General features: G+C 34.6%; 2 protein-coding genes across 4 annotated transcripts; one reads left to right on the forward strand and one right to left on the reverse strand.

Annotated features, from left to right (window-relative positions):
• Nucleotides 1-3,592: 3,592 nt before the first annotated feature.
• On the forward strand, nucleotides 3,593-6,634 carry LOC136226839 (uncharacterized). The gene is made up of 5 exons (XM_066015499.1): nucleotides 3,593-3,832; nucleotides 5,282-5,356; nucleotides 5,809-5,891; nucleotides 5,985-6,187; nucleotides 6,402-6,634. The coding sequence occupies exons 1-5, from the start codon at nucleotides 3,645-3,647 to the stop codon at nucleotides 6,498-6,500; spliced, it is 648 nt and encodes a 215-aa protein (XP_065871571.1). The 5' UTR covers nucleotides 3,593-3,644; the 3' UTR covers nucleotides 6,501-6,634.
• A 1,819-nt stretch (nucleotides 6,635-8,453) lies between these two features.
• On the reverse strand, nucleotides 8,454-18,587 carry LOC136226351 (ATP-dependent RNA helicase DEAH11, chloroplastic-like). 3 transcript variants are annotated; one of them, XM_066014797.1, is made up of 4 exons: nucleotides 17,598-18,587; nucleotides 14,045-17,195; nucleotides 10,239-11,488; nucleotides 8,454-9,327 (listed from the first exon to the last, which is right to left on the reverse strand). In XM_066014797.1, the coding sequence occupies exons 1-3, from the start codon at nucleotides 18,402-18,404 to the stop codon at nucleotides 10,266-10,268; spliced, it is 5,181 nt and encodes a 1,726-aa protein (XP_065870869.1). In that variant the 5' UTR covers nucleotides 18,405-18,587; the 3' UTR covers nucleotides 8,454-9,327; nucleotides 10,239-10,265. The 3 variants fall into 3 exon arrangements, with proteins under 3 accessions (XP_065870869.1, XP_065870870.1, XP_065870868.1); XM_066014798.1 differs by lacking the exon at nucleotides 8,454-9,327 and having other exon boundaries at nucleotides 10,004-11,488; nucleotides 14,045-16,934; nucleotides 17,016-17,195; XM_066014796.1 differs by lacking the exon at nucleotides 8,454-9,327 and having other exon boundaries at nucleotides 10,004-11,488.
• Between the last annotated feature and the right edge of the window lie 2,497 nt (nucleotides 18,588-21,084).

Raw genomic sequence — 21,084 nt, forward strand, 5'->3', positions numbered from 1 at the left:
AGTAAAAAATGCTAAAAATATAATTTCAAATATAAATGAAATGCGAGTGACACAGTTTTAAAAATATTTAATAATAATTGCATCTTTTTTCATAATAGTACTTGGAGACTTAATATAATATGCATAATTTTAATATAATAAAATTCAATTGAGAAGCTAAATAAGCAAAATTGGAACAAGATAGAATTCTGAAGATGCTTCATTAAATTGAGTTAGCTGCCATCTCTTTCTCTTTTGCAATCTCATTCTTTATCTCCTTATCAAGCTTTAAATTATGAAAAAGCTAATATATGCTTTTTAGTCAATCCTTTCAGTCAATGGATTCTTTTTATTTTTTCTTTTTTGAAAAAAAAAAAGTGAACAATTATATTCAGCAGATTAGACTTTCCCCACACACACACACAAAAAATGAGGGTGTATTTGTAATCATATTAGTATGTTAAATAAATAACCAACAAAGAAAAAGAAAATCAAATTTATATAATTGTAATATATTAATGGTGTTTTCACTTGTATTATTAATAGAAAGTTGTGTATAAAACTTGAAGAGTACTAATATATTCGAATCAGGAAAAAAAATCACATAAAAGCCAACAAATTAGAAATTTATTTTGATTTTATTACACAGATTAAACCTTTGTGTTAATTTTCAAAATATTTTCAATTAGTTTTACAAAAAGGTGAAACTAGTTGAAACTCACCAGTCTTGATTACATGCACCTTAATAAGCATGTAGAATTTGCTCATTCACCGTTAGATCTAGGCTTATTAGAATCCTAAGGTGTAGATTTAAAGCATCCCGAGGCTTAGATTTAATAAGCCTATATCTAACGGTGAATGAGCAAATTCACTTGCTCATTCAGGTGCATGTGAAAATTCCTATGAAACTCAATTAAAACCTAATGAAACTTGATTAAACTTTTATGTTAATGCTAATTGGTTTCACAAAAGTAAACTAGTTGAAACTCTTCATGAAAAATTTATGTTAATGTTTATAGATTCACATGATTTTAATCGGGTTTCACAAAAAGTGAAACAGAGTAGAATATCTATTAAATTCGATTTAAATATGCTGAACTTGATAAAACCTTTGAACTAATGTTTTAGAATAAGTTCAATTAGTTTCACATAATAAGTTTCATTAAATTACACAAAAGATGAAACTAGTTGAAACTCACGTGAAACTCACTTCAGATCTACTGAGATTGGAGTGAAATTTAATGGAAATTTTATGTTAATATTTCAAAATAGCTTCATATGAGTTTCACCGTGTTCGTTAAATTTTCATAAAGTTTCACTAAGTTGTCATGACCACCAAGTTTTTACTGCTATATAAAAATTGTTATTCAGTAATTAGTTGCTTTTAATGTCTACTGAAATTATAATATTATAATATATAAAAAGTTATATATTCCCGTTAAATATATTTTATATCTAATTGGAATTTATGAACTAATTGACAAGTCAGGTGTCACTTGCAACATTGGTGTGACAAACATGTTAATATTTAATTTGGATACATTGAAATAGTTCAAACCCTTTTTGAACAAATTGAAGATTTGTGACTTTCATAAAACAAGAAAGATTAGTATTTTGGATATAAAAGATAAAAATATATATATTCAGCACATGATATTTAAAAAAAAAAAACTGCATGATTATATTTTAAAAAGTATGTATATATCAAATAATTATTAGGCTTAATGCTTCTTCAGCCCCCTTAACTTGTCCAAATTGGTCATTTTACCCATCCAACTCATCGAATGTTCTATTTACCCCCTTAACTCCATAAAAATGGTATTTCTCACCCCTTTAACTTGTCCAAATTTATCATTTTACCCCTTCTCAACTCATCGAATATCCTATTTACTCCCTTAACTCCATAAAAGTGGTATTTCTCGCCACTTATGATCTTATTTACCCTCTTAACTTCATAAAAATGGTATTTCTTATCCTTTTATAGTAGTCAAAAAAGTTGAAAAGAGAAAGAACGAATAAAAAATACAAATAACAAGAACATTAATACAAACAAGTTAAATACATTATATGTAGGGATAATGTACCAAAATAGGCCTATGATTTTTAGGGAAGTATCAATTTAGGTTCCACTTACAAAATAGCATAAATATAGGTTTAACGTTTTAAAAAAGTTATCAATTTAGGCTTCGATAACGGATTGTAAAGAGTGAAAAATACCACTTTTATGGAGTTAAGGGGGGGTAAATAGAACATTCTATAAGTTGGAGGGATAAATGGACAAGTTGAGGGGGTGAGAAATACCACTTTTATAGAGTTAATGGGGTAAATAGGACATTCGATGAGTTGAGGGGGTAAAATGACCAATTTGGACAAGTTAAGGAGGCTGGAGAAGCATTAGGCCTAATTATTATAAAGGGTCAATTACATGAATATCATATTTAACTACAAAATTACAACTAAGTCATATCACCAAACATAATTCTTAATATATCATTATTCTTCATATATTATGATTTTACATTATAATTTAAAAAATCTAGACTCCAATTCATAAACCATAAACCCTAGAAAATATATTCTAGATTTCTAATTTATAAATTCTAATCCTTAAAATATATTAAAAGTACTAATTTTACTAGTTTGGCGTAATCCAAAATGATGACTTGACATAGTTGTAAATAGTTTTTAAGATATGAATTTCTGTGTAATTTTTCCTATTATAAATAAGTGTATTAGATGAGTTCTGCATGATATCATGTTTTTAAGGAAGAGGATCTCCACCCATTTGAAATTGGGCCCAACTTTGTTCAAATAGTGTGTTCAAATCCTTGGCCCAACCCATATCCCATAAGCTATGCTATTGTTCAGCGAGTAGAACACTATAATTCCCCTTCATCAAAAAAAAAGAACACTATAATTCCAGGTATGGCTGTAAATGAGTTAAGCCCGTCTGGTAAACAAAATTGATTGTGTTCGGCTTGATTTATAAATGAGTCGAGATTGAGTACAGTGAAACTCGACTTGAAAGCTCGTGATTAGAATAAACTCATAAACAAGCTCGATTATAATGTTCATGAACTTGTTACTGAGCAAGCTTTGTTCGATTTTTTTTTAATAATAATATTTCTATAAATGGGAAAATGTAAAATTTTAGTTACGTGGTTTTGTGTTAAACAAATTTCAAATCAATAGAACTATAATTAATGAGTTGTTCGAGCGAAGTTCATGAATGAATTAACAAGATAGTCACGAACAGAGTGTCGAACTCGAACTCGTAAATTTTCTGACAAGCCAATGCATGAGCAGACCAAGTCTCGGTTCAATTACAGTCCTATATATTTCGAGTAGTAATATACAAAAATTGAGATTTTAGCCCTCATATTTTTTTCTTCTTTTAATATAATTACTTTCCCATATTATTGTTTCAATTTTATGCAAATATGATACATGAAAAAAGAGTTAAAGATATATGCATATTATATTGAATTTCCTTGCTTGAAGGAGTAAGAAACATATATATAGCTTACAAGCAAACAAAATCTAGAAAATGTATAAAGAGCTTAACTTGAAGCAACCAAATAAGCAAAAACCATATGACTTATCCTACTTTTTCATATATATATTTATGGTTACAGGAGGAGGAGAGAGACTAATTAATATTAGCAATGTCTTCTTCTTACAACCTACTAAGTTTTCTGCAACTAATTTATAGATACAGGTTTAGTTCCACCAATGTTTGTGTTGGATATAATACAGGTTCTAACAAGAGTCAACATGGGTATCAAGGATTGCATATTATCAGACCTCATGATTCAACTGCAACTGTTTCCAAAGATAATCTTCATACCAACATGTAAGTTTTACCCATTTGTACAAACAGTTTTCTGGTTTAATTTGGAACAGGATTTGAGGTTTGTGAAGTTAGCTCTTACAGGATTTATAAGTCAATTTTTTTTTAATATTCGTAGTTTAGTTAATTTGCAAAATTAGATTTTATATATGGTATAATTTGTAAAATGAATCTTTTTTAACTGTTGCAAGCGTTTGTAAATTGTATAAAGTATTTGTAAACTTTTAAACTATGAAGTTATCTTCATAAATCGGCCAAACCACAAATTTTATTTATATACTTTTCTATTTTATTTATTTATATATTACAAGGCTTATTTTTTTTTGCTCGGTCCATACTAAAATATTATTTTGGCTCAGTTTCTTATATGTTTTTCCTAGGACAATGTGTATATTTATCTTTAACAAACGAAATTGTATAATTTTACTCACCAAGCAAGGTTAATTTTATCCAGAAATTTTAAACGGACAGATTTGATAGTTATTCGAATGTCACATCGGATCTTCCAAAATAATTTTGTCGATAAACTGAAACAATTTTGTGTATTTTGATAAGTTGTTTATAATTGATTTACGGAAAAAAGCATAACTAAGCCCCTGATTAATTATTATTTTCACATTGAGCGTTAATTTTGTTATGGATTCAACATTTATTTAACTTTTTCATCGAGTTTAGACGACAAGATGCGTTAAGGGATTCAGCCTGCTAACATGGATGTTTTTACTTCCATCTGGACAAATAAAAAAAATAAGTTTCCTGACTAAGAGAGAGATCCAGATTGAAAGAATCTGCTCGAAATAGATTTTGGTGTTATGGGAGAAGATCAATTTGACGATTCTGATTTTGGAAATCGTAAAATTGGAGAGAAGAAGATTGAGTTTGGAAGAATCTACTGGAAATTAATTTCTATAATTTCTTTTTACTTTTAAATTTTTCTCTCTCCTAATTAAGGTTTTCTTATTTTTATTTGTCTATATTAGTAAGCCGAATTACCCTAACAATTAATGGAGCCCAAACTCGGATGGAAAAGTTAAATAAATATTTGATTCATAATAGAATCAATGATCAATGACACGATTTAGAAAAAAAAAAAAAAAAAAGCTCAAAATTATGGGTGTATTCAATACTCCCCAATAAAAGAGGAATTGGTCTATGGTCGATGCAGTAACAAAAAAAATAGGAATTCCTAGTTTTGCCTCAAGAAAACTGATGATCTTAAAACAAGTAAAGGTCAGAGTCATAATTTATACTTTTTATCTTGTTTAACATTTTAGCTCATTGTTTATAACTAATTATAACATAATAAATATTTTAAATTTGATGTTTGAAAAATTAAATGTAATCAAACCATAATAAACTTGTCAGTAGAGATAAAAAGTAAATTTTGCTCTTATCCATTTAACTTAATTACAATATTAATTGCTTTTGATTTTATATTTGTTCATAAACTAGAGTGAAAGCCAATGATAACACGGTTAAACCACGGCCAACAACACCAGATCCTCCAAGGCCCAACTTCTCAGCCTGGTATGTATACATAAATTTCATTGACAATATTGAAAATGCTTTTTTATTTTTATTATTATTATTTTGGAATTCCCTTTTTATCCTTTTGTTACATTTTAAATGTATTAAGGGTTAAAATTATTCCTAAAATTGACAATTCCATCAATTATCTAATATATCCTAGCCTTTTATATTTGTTAAAAAATCAATTCTTCTTATATTTTTAAAATATCCAATTTACTATTTAAATTTGTTTAAAATAATCTATTTGTTTTTTAAAATCATGTAACGAAATGAAGAGAGATTCTGAAAAAGTTAAAATGCATATAGAATTGAAAAAACAGTTAAAATTGACCTAAGGAATTGCACTCGCTATTATAATAAAGTTAGGTCCAATTTCAAATGGGTGGAAATTCTCTTGCTTAAAAACATATTTATAAAAACTAGGCTTAAAATCATCATATGCAATGCAGGGCAAAATGGATGTTGGGCAGTATATTATCTATTATACTACCATTCTGGAGTCAAAAATGGTTGGCAGTGAAAAAGATAGAAGGTAAATATGGGGTATATGCATCAGTAAAAATGGTTAATAAATCTTTGATGACCTTATGAGTTAAATGTGAAAGTAAATATTGGATATGAATAGGGGAGGTGGAAATAGGGCTAGAAGCAGCTGAAAAAGTAGCAGCAGCAGTAGAGAAGGTGTCAACATTGGCAGAAAATGCATCATCTCAACTCGCAGAAAATCTCCCTGATAATGCCAAAATTAAGCAAGCTGCTGTTCTAATACAAGACCTTTCTAAAGCAACTGCTCATGATGCTCACCTAACCAATAATTTCATTCATAAGGTACCACCATACACAAAACTTTTATTTGGTCTAATAAGATCAAGTATCAATTTCATATGTCGATGAAACAATTGAACTAAGTGTATACAACACAGACTCATCTTATCATATATTGTTGCCAAGATTAGAACTATCGATCACTTGATGTTAGAAGCGCTGATACCATATAGAGGATCCAATTGAACTAATGAATTATCTCTCCGATGAAACGCAGGTGGATGATCTGATGCATGACGTAGAGGACTTGGAAACAATGGTGGAACCTGTAATTGAAAAGCTTCTAAAACAAAAACCAGGCAGTCATGTTAAATAACTGAATCTTTATGTCAGATTTCAATGCACATGTAATACCAATAATTTTAGCTTGCAGTCTGATAGAATTTATGTGTTTCCCCATTATTTGTAATGAATTAACGGGTAAATTACACCCTATGGCACGGATCCGAATATTCAGTATGGCAAGTTTGAAAATTTTGCAAACGGTTACACCGTCCTAAATTTGAATTCAAGTACGAGATACAGTAATTAAAAAATATAGGGTACACCCAAAAAAACCCATGTGCTTTCACGTTTGTTAAACTGGTATCCATACAAAAATTGTCCAAACGGAGAATCAAGTTTTCATTTGCGAGATTGAGGTTTTTAGCTTTACTAAAAACAATGACCTCAAAAATAAAATGACGGTTGACGAATTCAAAATTAAAAATTTCAAAAACTTGATGATATTCTTAGCAACTTTAATTTTTCGACTTTTTAATTTTGAGATCATTTAGGTGTTGTTTGGTGAGAAAAGAAAATAAATGTTTAGAGAGGGAAAGCTCCGAAAATGATGGTTTTAGAAAATAAAAAATTTGGTTTCATGTTAATTATGGTACTAAACAATTTTAATTAAATTTTCCACTTTGAGATCGTTAACAGTTGTTTTTACAATGTCAAACTAAATGATCCTTGTTTTTAACAAAACGAAAACCATAATCCCCATTTAGACAAAAACATGAAAGCACATGTGCTTTTTTAAATTTTATCCAATCCAAAAAAAATATACCGCATCAAGGTTAACACAATTAAAAATGGGTGTTACCGTATACCGCCCCCTTTTTACAGCCCCCGCCCCCCTACATACCCATTATGCCCCTTCCATTATTTCTCAAAAAAAATTGAAATCACCCTCCTCTCTCTCTTTCTCTCTCCCGAACAAAGCACAATCACAAAAATTATGGATCCGAGAATGTCGGAACACGAAAACTCCGAAGACGAGGTAACAATCTAATGTATTTTTAAATTTTTTTAATTTTGTAGAGTTTTTTTTTTTTAATTTTCATCAGGGGCGGGTCCAGGACCCGCCCTCGTCTAAAGCGGGGCGGGTCCGTGACCCGCCCCTGACTAAAGGGAGGTGGGTCCTGGACCCGCCTCCCTTTGAATGTTGGCGGGTCCTGGACCCGCCTGCAGATGTGCAGGAGGTCCACGGACCCGTTTGGCGCCTAATCTGCATAACGTATATATGTCACGCTGGAAAATAAACATTCAACAGTTACTTATAAAAAAATTTCTAAAAACAATACGCTAAATTTCTAAAAACAGCAAGCTAAATTTATAAATATAATCTGCTAAATATTTCTAAAAACAACACGCTAAAGTTCTACAAAAAAAAATACACTAAATATTTCTAAAAACAACACGCTAAAGTTCTACAAAAAAAATACGTTAAATATTTCTAAAAACAACACGCTAAAGTTCAAAAAACAATACGCTAACTACTAAATTTTTTTTTTTAGTTTTTAGTTTTCTGTCCCGAAAATCGGGACAGAAAACCGACCGGTTTTCATAGCGGCGGGTCCAGAACCCGCCACTATCTCTTGACGGGCGGGTCCAGGACCCGCCGTCAAGCTACTCATGGCGGGTCCTGGACCCGCCATGAGTAAATTCACCCGATTTTCGGGACAGAAAACTAAAAAAAAAAAATTAAAAATAAATGTCCAAAAACTATTAAGTTCAAACACATACCGGAATGATCCCTACTGCTTTTCTTTTACCTCCACGTCCAACCATAATTAGTTCGGGTTCTTTTTCGGGTTTGAATTAATGTGTTAGGGAGTTAGAATGTCAATTTGAACTTAAATTTTCAAATATAAAGGAAAAGGGCAAAATTGTAATTTGGAGGCGGTATGTGGGAAATAAGAGGCGGTATGAAGCAAATCACTTAAAAATAAACTCTGAAAATATTTTTTTTTATTGATTACCTGCTGAGAATTTCTATTTGAGACTTGCAGCACTGCAATTTCGGATTGATATTTGGTGAAGGTTTTACACCGTAAGAGCAATTAGGATTTAAAAGGGAAAACGGTTTGCTTTTTATTCCAAAAAAGCTGATACTTTTGTACGACTCTTCGAAGGTTTACAACTTTTCAAATTCTTCTCATCACTCCCTCCTTTTGTACGACTCTTCAAATTCTTCTCATCACCATATCGGACTATTATCTAGCATATCTGACACGGATTTCATATATGCATTTGTGTCGTCGACACCGGTATGGTGGCAAAAATGTTGAGTCTGTTTCTCTCTCTCTTTCATCCGTTTCTCTCTCTCTTCATCTGTTTATTTACACAATTGAAATACTACTCAGTTTCTATCAGTCCATCACATTTTGACAACTTCTAAATTTTGAAATGACAATGATGAAGGCATAGGATCTCCAATCTACTTCTAAATCTTCCAGATTTTGAAATAAGGGGGCTAGTCGAGAATCATCACGGACTAGATGCTTGAGCTTTGGCAGATTTGATAGTTTTAAGTTTGTCAACAATGCAACTGACTCTTATCTTGGACCTTGTGAAAGCTCAATTCTTCAATCAAAGCATCACTTAAAGCAAGCTTTTCCAATTTGGGAAAATGTTGAAGGAAATTAGATGGCAAAATTGCATATTCCCCATCTTGGAAGCTTGTTAACTCAATGCGCTTCAGTTTGTGTAGGAATTCAGGTTGATTGTCGCCGTACAATACACTTCAAGCTTCAGTCTGTGTAGGAATTCAGGTTGATTGTCGCCATACAATACACTTCAAGCTTCAGTCTGTGGAGGAATTCAGGTTGATTATCGCCATATTTCTTCTATTCGCGGGATTGTAGTCGCGGAATTGCAATCTGGGAAAATCAAAAGTCTTACATAGATGCACATCGTCACACGAAACCAATAGGATTTGACTCAAATAAGTTTTCCAATCAAATGGTTCATACATTTGGAAGAATTACTTATATCTATTTAATGCGCATCTACTAATATTTCTTTGGCAAATACATTTTGAGATTATTAAATTATATCCAACGAACCAGTTGAACTTCGAAAGGAACCAATAAGGTTTGAATTTTGAAAGAAAAAAAAATAGTATTATTAACTCTGTATGATTTTCATAATAAACAGATGGAGAGAGTGAAAGAGATAAGGAGAGGGAAGAGCTTGTTAAGGGTAAAACAGGGAGAGAGAAGTTAACCTATTGAAAAAAGAATCAAGAGTCAAAAATCAAAAAGATTAATCAACAATAATAGTAATCATAGGTATAATTTAGTAATCGTATAAAATTCATTGGCTTTTATATTATGTTTTGAAGTTCAGTGTTATGTTATGTTTTGAAGTTCAGTGCTGACATCATGAAAATAGGCAAAGTTCAATGGTCATAGATGCAATATACCCAATGATTTAATAATCAAAACAATCATTTTTTTTAACAGAATTGATCATCAAAACAATCATTTGATGCGTTTGTATCTCTTATCTACCTGCCAGCTGATATTCGGTAAATTCCATCTTTAAACATTATCGACAAGCTAAATTGCATCAGTGCATATTGATTCGCAAACATTTAATCAAGTCATCTAAACACGAGCAAACCAGATGTTAAACTCGAGGGGTCATTTGCAGAAAAGTATCACCACAAGCCTAATAAGCCAACCGAAACAACAGACTGAGAGCTAATCTAAAGGAATACTCCTACTTAACTTCACATATACTATATATATAGGTTATGTATATATACAAGAATGTACAACGAGGTTACCAGCTAATTCTGTCGTTAGGTTGATCGTCAAATGATAGCTTGATGAATAGCCCTCAAGTGCCCGTAACAGTCATCGCTGCAGCTAAATGATTCTAAGCATACCCAGCAAATGTGCCTGCCGCATCTGCACTCAATGTGATTACAACCTTCTATCTTCTCAATTGTGTACCCACATACTGGGCAGCCCTTAACATGCTCTTTTCCTTTGCGCCATTCCTTCAAGGACAAATCAGGATCCTCCTTGAATTCTTTGTATCTTTCACACGATACGTACGGGTGATACTCCAAGTGACACCTCGTACATGTCTCCCCATAGCATGCTCCACATACGAACGGACCTCTAACCATATCTGGTTCAGCTACCCTGTAAACAGAAGGGCAGTCGGGGGAAGGGCAAAACCTGTACCTGCCAACACTAGACGCCACAAAAGCTCCCAATGACGCCCTGAAAAGCTCCTCTAATTTTTCAAATGATAATAATGCCCTCAAATCAGTGAGCCAAATGTTCATCCCGCACCCTTCATGGGCACAACGTATTGGGAAACCATCATGTCCTCTCATTGCTGACTCTAATTGGTCAATCAAGCAAGAACGGCAGAATTTATGTGCACACGCTTCAAGTTGGTAACAGTCTTCAACTTCACACAAGCAAATCGGGCAGGCAGTAGATCTATCATCTGGTTTCTGATCAGTAATACCAACAGTCAGAGATCGTGCAAAGTCGTGAATTAGTTCCTCCACTCTCAGCCTCAGATCCTCTTTGCCATTGAATGAGATGGCATGGATCCTTGTATTTAGTGTTAACGTAGCCTCAGGAAACTTTACTTTGAGCAAATGCAAGTCGGGTCCAAATTTCTCAACCACTCTTTTCATTAAATCATGTGGCAGAACTCTACCTCGAAGAGGGATATCTACATGCTTGTTACCATTGAGAGCCAAAAGAGATTCCACCAACTTCTTTTCAGCAAGAGCAACTTTGTTCTCTGGACCATAGATCCTAACACAGATGTTATGCCTATCAAATAAAATGTAAGTTCCCAGTTGTTGATGCAGTGACTTCATAATTGATTTTCCATCTCTGGAGTAGAGAAGCTGGAGAATTGCTGGGGTGAGGCTAACATGATCCAACATTTTTCCATTCATTAGCTGCTCCAGGGGACGCCTCAACTCTGCCACTGTCCTTGTTGCATTAGCTGAGATCTTAACTCTATACGAGCCATTCCAATTCCTTTTCAAAATGCAATATACACCTGTAAAAATTCAACCATTAGCATTGTATTGTTATAGTACTAAGTATCGTACTGCAATATATAACAATGGAAAACTAAAAGTTCTCCACATACAAATCTAAAGTTCATCCTAAATTAACACGAGATGCTAAAAGCCACAGTGATGCACTCCAATTGTCACTAAATAAATAACACAAAAGAATCCCCAGAGAGAACGACATGAATCTACAAAAGAAAATGAGAACAAATAACTAACGATTACATCCATCCATTGCATGTAATGAAAACAGAGAACGACGCATACAGCAACTAGCCTCTTATAATACCATTGATATTTTGGCCCATTTCTTCAAAAAATCAAAGAACTTGAATCCCAAAGGAAAGACATGTAAAATGCATTCCGAAACTACTTGATATTGATAAGGCTTTGTTATGAGCACGCGAATAGGGTCTCGTCACGGGCCTTCCCGCAATGAAATCAGATGTGATTCCTTCGTTGATATTTCTGCCCTTCTTTGAAGGACCTATTTTCTTAACAATCGATGGTGGATTTTTTTATTTAAGAGATCACCAGCTCTTCCTGATATTTTTTATATAAAATTCTGCATAAAATTAATCAATAGAAAATCCCCTTTTATAAAGAGGTACACTGATTCCTAAACACCCAAGGTATCCTTAGCCAAAAGGATCCTACCACAATTAGGATTCTACCACAACTAGGATTCTACCAAAATTAAAAAGACTAACAAATACTACCAGCAAAAAGAAAGACGAAAACTAACCTGATTAAATAAGCAATACTGAACATAAATTAATAAATATTAAATAATAAAAGACTCCTAAATATTAAAGACTCCTAAATAATAAAAAAAAACCCTAAATAATATAACCTAAAATAAGACAACCGTAACAGGCTTTTTAAAACTAAAAAAGTACCAGTTTCTGAACTTCTGTCAGAATCTTACTTGTTATTTTCCAAAAACAAGCCATTCACCTTATTGAAGAAAACTCCCTAGTAGTGAGATATTCTGCTACAGTGCATAAAAAATGCCAACAATTTCTTAATTAACACAAGATGTCATACTTTAAGCTCTAGAAGCTAGGATAAGGCAATCTGATTTGAGTTTGTCAACCTCTGTAACAACTCTGCAAAATATGCTACTTGCATTTTCTTAACAGATTGCCTTAAGGTGCGATTTTTCCATCCTGTAGACTCAAAGGATCAAGTTGTCTGACCAGAAGTGAACCGAATTACCTTAAACCATATGCAACCAGTTTTGGTCAGACAACTTAATCTGGTTATTGAAGACTGAAAACTAGAAGGGAAAGAATCTGAAATCTAAACACCAACTGACTTCACACCTTTGACCATTTTGCAATGATACCCAATTATTTGACCTTCTCTATTTAAGCCTAAGCTATGGCAACATTTACCTATTTCAGCCAGTTTCTGAAATAGAACAAATATCTTTCTCCTATTTACTCATAAAACTAGTAATACATAAAAAAAAAAAAAGTAGAAGTTTTTCACTGATTGGAAAATAAAATGGAAGTTGGAGACTTGACAGGCTAGTTACTGGTAAACTAGAGGCCTTGGGATAACATGTAATTAATTTTATAGTAGTGAGAATAAAATGGTATTTTTCACTTGAAATAGAAGGATTCCGTTTGGTCTATGGCCCTGTTTGGCAATTAGCTGTTAGCTGTTAGCTGATTACATTAGCTGTTAGCTGATAGCTGATTACATTAGCTGTTAGCTCATTACCTTTTTGGTTAGCTGATTTGACTAGCGGATTGTGTGAACTAGCTGATTGCTAATAGTTGTTTGTGTAAAATGACAAATAAGGACATGGTAAAGGATTTATTTGGAATTAAAGATTATTAATAGGGGTAAAAATGTCCATAAAAAGAGATGGAGCAATAAGCTAATTGAAAAGGCTCCTAAAATGAGCTTTTTCAAAATTAGCTTTTTGGACCCAACAAGCTCTTTCAAACCTCTCCTTACCAAACACCACTATTAGAGGTTTGACTAGTCAAAACCTCTAATTTTACTCCAAAAAGCTCTTTACCAAACAGGGCCTATATATATAACAGAACTCCAAATCTGAACAAAATAATGAAAACTGCATTTCAGCACAATCAAATAACAGCACCACATCCTCAATAGGTTGAAACAAAATCTATTCCAATATGATGATGAAAGAACCATAAAGAACAGCACACCAGAACAAGACAAAGAGCCAGCTTCAAATCATTATCTAAAGGTCAGCTATGCAGTTTCTATATATGCTATGAAACTTCAGGCCTCACACCACAAATATGCTTTAACTTCCTTACCACGGCTAATGAAATCAATGGCACCACAAACACTCATCATTCTAGTCATCATCACCCAGAAAAATATAAATTACAGATGTATCACCATATAACTGGCACAAAAAGAGAACACACATAACTAGAGCCATTTTGTAAATGAATGAAACAAGAATAGAGCAATTATAATTTGAAAAGCAGATGGAACCAGAGTAGCAACAACATAAATACATTCAAGCAAATATTCACTGAGAATGGAATTACCAGGTCGGTTTGCAAAGTTATTGACTAACGATTTAAGCTGCCTCTCAATGAATGGATAAACAGAAGCAGGACATGATACAGAACTATGGAACACCTGATGACATTGGATTTTCTGCCATGAGAAACAACAAGCAAGAACCTTCCCTTGAATATGTTGCAATGCTTTTGCTGCCTCCAGATGAAGTCTCCCATCAAAAGTGACCTCAGCCTTCATGAAACTATCCTTTGGCTCAGGGGGGAAGACTTGAACATGACAATAATTACTCAGGGGTGCCTCGTTTGGCATGAATGGAGCAATGTCCTTGCGAATAGCTTCTTCACAAGCACCAAGAGGAGGATTATTTACAGCATCCCCTCTAATCAGAAATACATCCACAATTCTCCTATTTGTGGTCCTTTTAAGAACTTCTAGAATTTCTGGTTCAGAAGTATCTCTATCCAATCCTTTGATGACAACACAATTTGCTTCCTTTAGGCTGACTTCACACTGAACAAACCTGCCTGCAATCAGCAGATTATGGCAATCTTGAACGACAAATTCAGCATCATTTATTTCACATCTGACAACTGCAAACCCTTTGCTGTACCTCCGGGGCCAAGTGACTCTGGCTCTTAAGGCAGCAAATGATGATGATTTATGTCCACCTCCAACTGATGATCTAGCAGGGGACAACTTAAGTGAACAACCAGATAGCTCAAATCCATTGTAATCTAGAGCATTCTTGGCAGCTTCAGGACTAAGAAATGTCACCCTGCCCCAGTGCTCAATAAGGTCACCATCTTGTCTGCCGCTTGAAAATCTGTGACAACCACAAACCCCAGACACAGATTTTTCGAAGAATGTCAAAATTTCCCTGTCATCCAGACCATTTCCATTTGAAACAAACACATCAACACTGAGACACTTGTCTTCCAATTCCAGATGCCTAATTTCTGCACCAGGTCCAAATAGTGCAACAGGGGGAGAAGCACCAGCTCGTCCCCCATGATATAGACACTTCTCCAGGCATTCATTACTCAACCATTTTACTTCATATTCCAATGCATCATTAACAATGGCATAAACCTTTTCCATGTCTTGTGCAGAGGCGTATAATAAAACCTCATTATTTTCCACATCCATTTCAATACCTATCCGGTTATCCATAAGATCTGCCCGTATGCGAGAAAGAAGAGAGAGCAAGTTAGTGTTTCCCTTTCCACAGAACCTTCTTAAGAGAGTGGCACCAAATCCTTTGATCACATTCAACTGCAACTTTCTGTTTTGCATACTTGAGATATTGAATAGAGGAGGACTAAATGCAGACGCAGTATCAAAGTCGATGGCAGTAACGCACACCATATATTGACATGATATAGACAAAAGTTCAGCAAAGACAACCCAGTCTGGCTTTTGGCTGTACACTTGCAATGAACATGAAGGATGAAGCTGAAAGTACTCCCCACTTGAGAGCACCTCATAACCAAGACGATCATACCCAGAATACATCGCTACATTATCTGCTAGTGAAGATAGCACAATCTTTTTCATGCAACTATGGTGCTCTGTGACAACATGGGGTGACCAAACCCAGTAAGTTGGAATAATGATATGAAGTTCATTTTTCAAACAGTTCTCCAACTCTACTACTGTATCTTTGCATCTGCGCATAGTCTTAGCATTAACGCTGTTGTTCCAACACCATTTATTTCTATTATCTGGGGACTCATTCTCCCATTCCCTATAGACAGTAAGCAACGTAAAGAGATCCCCATCAGGATGGCAAAATCGCACCTTAAGACAATCTGATTTGAGTTTGTCATCATCTGTCCCAACTCTGCAAAATATGCTACTTGCATTTGCTGTAACAGCAGCAAGAACAACTCCCTCCTTACGCAAACCATAACGGCAACTTTCAAGAATAATCTTTCCAAGTCGTGGCTCAGTGCCCAACTTAACCAAGTTGTTTCCATCTGCAGTTAGTTCAAAATCACCACTTCTGCAGACAATAGCACCTAACTGAACAAGGTTCCTGATGGCCATGTCAACTGCTTTTTCACTAGGGGCATCAATAAAATCAAAGTCTAGCACATTCTGAATGCCCAGAGCAAGGATCCTTAAAATGGCAATACCAAGGTGCACTTTAAGAATTTCAGGTTCCTGGTGTAACTCCATCGACAGATAATCAGATTCCGAGTAAAGCCGGTAACACTTTCCAGGTTCCGTTCGACCAGCACGACCAGCCCGTTGATTGGCAGAACTTTGACTAATCTTGCAAACTCTGAGGACATTCATACCAGAGCTAGGTTCAAACCTGCTTTCCTTCACCATTCCAGAATCAACCACAAACTTAACCCCAGGAATTGTCAAGGATGTTTCTGCTAAATTTGTGGCAAAAATAACTTTTCTTTTCCCAGGGTAGTTTTGGAAAACACGGCATTGTTCCTCATGAGAAAGCTTTCCATGTAATGCCATTGCAATTGCAGAGGGTGACTGAAACTTCTCACAAGCCCATTCTACCTCCAGCTGAGAAGTCAAAAATGCAAGAATGGTCCCTTCCTTCTCTACTTGGTGGATCTCCAATGCCATCTTGACAACACCAGAAACATATGGAGCAATACTACTGCTGCTGGTTAGAAAGCCAGAAGGCCCTTCAGAGGCACCAGGAACATATTTTATCTCCACAGGAAAACCTCTCCCTATCACATGGAAGGTTCTACAACCAAAGAAGTACTCTGATAATTTGCTTGCATCAACTGTTGCAGACATTATAACAAGCCTTAGCTCACGCCTCTTGATAAGTAGTTCTTTGATCAAAGCCAACAAAAGATCAGTACTCAAGCTTCTTTCATGAGCCTCATCTACAATAATGCAGGAAACTCCAGACAAAGTCTTATCTTCCATTAGATGCTGCATTAGACAGTGATCAGTCATATATATTATCTTGGAATCAAAACGATGGGAAGATGAATAAGTTTGATAGCAGGTAACTGATTTATCCTCATAACATCCACCGGTTTCTTCTCCAACCCTTTTTGCCAAAGATATTGCTGCAATTTTACGAGGCTGAGTACACAAAATAGAACCGCTGACAGCTACTCCAGAATCAGCAAGATATTGTACCAACTGCGTACTCTTTCCTGAACCTGTCTCTCCAATCAAGACTATTACCTGTGAGAAAAACAAAATGACCAAATTTTTTATTGACATTCAAAACAATTCTTAAATGTTGCAAGAGATGTGTTGATATAAATTGAATATGTTCAGAGTGAACACATAGACATTTGTGAAAGAAAATAGTAAGCGCCAGACACTTAACTCTTCTCCCAAAGTTATAAAAGCAACCGCGTATAACACAGTTCAATTGAATAGATTAGACAGCATTGGCGAACTTACTCATAGCACAAAATAAACTGCCCAACCAATTATCATCCAGTTGTCAAATTACAGAGTACAAACTACAGCACCATTATCCACAAAAAGGCATCAAAGAACAAATTTGATTCACATACTTTCACAAAATTAGTATAGAGCAAACACCACGCTCTGAGTTCAATTAAAATCGAGAGGTACCTGTTGCAAATGTATTTGCTCCAAAATCTCCTTCCTAAACCCATATATGGGCAAGCCATCTTCAAGACGCCTACACTCCCTCAACAACAAACAATGTATCTTACTCCAATTAAACCCCTGCTCATTTTTAAACCCCAAAACAGCAAACTCCTCAACCTCCTTCCCTTCGAGATAATCCATCACGGAGTTCAACGCAGACTTAAACTCCTCAATCCTCTTGAGAAGTCCGTCCATCTCCCCGCGCAAACTCTTCCTCCTCGCATCACGCTCTTTGAAAGTGTGAAGCGGCAAATGCCTCCTAAGCAGAGGAACAACAGCCTTCTCAATCTCAATAGATAAATCACGGACTTTCCTCTCCAATTTCTCAACAGAGTCCCCATGGAAGAGCTTCTGCACATACAACAGGAATAAACTCAGGATTCTTTCATCAACATCACCAGAGTCACGAAAATAAACGACGGGAGTAAGCATATGATCCCCGGCAAGCCGTCGCTCCCAGAGATAAACAACGGCATCAAAAGCGTCAGACTGTAGCTGAAATTGAAGACTGGCGAAGATAGTAGCAGAAGGTTTGGGGAAAATTTTAACAGGTTTGGGGTTACATTCGGAAAGTATTGAATCAAGTGAACGGTGATTTTGGGGAGTGTTGTTGTTTGAAAGAAGTTTAACTACAAAAATAGGAACATGAGGCTGGCGAGGGCGGTGATAGTGGTGAAAAGGAGAGGAGGCATGAGAATGAGGAAAGCGGAATTGGCGGTGGCGGGTAGAAGAGGAGGATGAGGTGCTTGGGGAAGGAGCCATGGTCATAGCAAAGAGTAGAGAAAAACCCTAGACGAAGAAGAAGAAGAAGGGTAAAGGCATAAAAACATAGTCTTGATTTGATCGATGAGAGTGTGCGAGAGAGAGAGTGTTTGTGTGTTAGAATTGGAGTACAAATAGGATGAATTGGAATTGAATTTGCATACAGTTAAAGTTGGTGGTGTCTTTCTCTTTCTTTCTTTTCTCTGTAAAATCGCCGTGCTTTTCTCTCTCTTTGTATATGTTTAATTTAAGGCTTAATTCATCATTTGGACCTTGAACTTGTTTAAAAATATTGATTTGACTCCTGAACTTTCAAAGTGTCCTGATTGCTCTTTCAATTTACATAAAATGTGCAGTTAGCTTCCTGAACTTGTACAAAATATAATCAATTGATCATTCGATTGTTAAAAAAAATAAGTTAAATGTAGAACATATATTACACGAGTCTTAAAAAAAAGTAAAACGACTGAAATCAGAAATACAATTCTTAGATTAGAGAAAACAAGTTGTATAATTAAGCAAACAATAACTTTCTTTTTAATCAATTTTTAATTATATAATAACATTCTAAAATGCGTGGAATACATCTTGTGTATTTTATATAAATTAAAAAAAAGAAAGGTAACCACCCTTTACCAAATCCTCTTCATAGATGGAACACGCCTTGCCCGGGCTTTATCAAATGCAATATAGATGGGGCCATTTTCAATGAACTAGAGAGTAGTGGCATGGGAGCGGTTATTAGGGACGAAAGGGGAGCATTCCTTTTTTGTAGTAGCAGTCTTATCCCAAGCATTAAAGAGCCACGTGCCATTGAAGCTCTTGCAATCCGCACAAGTTTGTTATGGATTGCTAATTTGGGTTACTCTGCTGTTATATTTGAATCTGATGTTAAGGCTGTGGTAGATGCTATTCACTCTGAAAAGCAGGACATTTCTGAATTTGGTATGATTGTAGAAGATTGTCGAATCCTGCTAAGATCCACCCCTTCTTTTAAATTAGTTTTTATTTCTCGCTTAGCGAACGGTGCGGCTCATTTGGTAGCTAGGCTTGCCTGTTCCAATGCTAGCGATTTTGTTTCAACTATTGTACCAGAGTGGCTTGTGAACATTATTTACATGGATGCAAATCCATCATCTATTTAAGTCGTCTCTTTCAGGTTAAAAAAAAAAAAAAAACGATCAGATACTTTGAAAGTTGACATGGGATCAAAAACAAAATTTGTACAGGTTCAAGGGCAACCTTTTGTCTTTTTCAACTCAGGTAAGCTGACGGTACTTGCTTAGGAGCTAATTAACCTTTTTTTTTTTCTTTTCAAATTCAAGCCAATACCTTCCTTTTATGGATTTTATTTAGGGTAAAGTTCAAATAAAACCTCTGTGGTTTCACTAATTTTCAGATAAAGACTGTGGTTTACTTTTTGTCAAAACGATGATTGAGGTTTTTAACTTTAACAAAATAAGGACTTTTTCGATTGATACTATTAAAATCACCTTTGACGACTTCAAAAATGACATATTTTAAGAACTACTAATATTCTAAGCAACTTTAATTCTTCGACTTTTTTATTTTGAGATTGTTTAGATGATGTTTGGTAAAAAGAGAGAAAGTTAATGTTTAGACAGAGAAAGTTCCAAAAAAGATGATTTTCGAAAATCGAAAATGTAGTTCCATAGAAAATATGATATTGAACAACTTTAATTCTTGGAAATTTTCATTTTCAGGTCGTTAAAGATGGTTTTAATAGTATTAATTCAAGTTTGAAACCTCAATCCTTGTTTTGACAAAAAGTAAACCACAGTCCTTTATCTGAAAATTAGTGAAACCACAAGGGTTTTATTTGAACTTTACCCTTTTATTTATTGTTAATTTTTTTTTCCATTGTTTATTTTCTACTAACTTTTTTCTGATTTTTTTGGAGATTTTGGTTGCCATACAGAGGTTTTTTATTTTCCAAAATTAGAGATTTTGTTATCTTACGGGTTTAATTAGTCAAAAAAAATTAATAATATAATTTGGTGAATAGTTGTATGGGTTTAAATAGGTAATTTTTTTTTAATCAATGAATTAATGAGTCATAATTTGACAAAATTGTAACAATGAATCAGAAATAAAACTCGGTAATGAATTAAAAAATGAAGGGCAAGTGGATAAACGAGAAGACTGTGCTAACACATGCGTCATCCCATTTGCTTACTGTCGTATCCATTTGGCCAAGTAAGAGTCATTTGATGTTAGAATCAACCGTATTTGAATGATTCTATCTCCAAATTCAGAATCATCACCAGAACTAGAATTTATTGCATCAATCACTTGTTTAGCATCGGATTCGAAAACCACATCCATAATTCCATCAGCTTCCAGCCATTGCATAGCCTGTAATAAAGCTTCGGCCTCACATTCTCGTGTCGTCAAACAGCATAGCAGACCCGCACATCTCCCTATTACGAACTGCCCATTTGCATCCCGTACTGTTGCTCCTATTCTTGCACGACTATCGACATTAAAACATGCTGCATCGACACAACACGAGAGCGACCCTCCCGACGGCGGGTGTCATGTTGTGCAACCAGCAACTGCAATATTTCATGTTGCTATATTTACGTTCTGTTGTTCTCCTGTATCAGGTTGATTCCGCAAGGCGTTGACTTCTGACCAGTCGGTAAGTATAGTGCGAGCTTGAGCC

This window comes from Euphorbia lathyris, chromosome 4 (assembly GCF_963576675.1).
Source record: "Euphorbia lathyris chromosome 4, ddEupLath1.1, whole genome shotgun sequence".
NCBI lineage: Eukaryota > Viridiplantae > Streptophyta > Magnoliopsida > Malpighiales > Euphorbiaceae > Euphorbia > Euphorbia lathyris.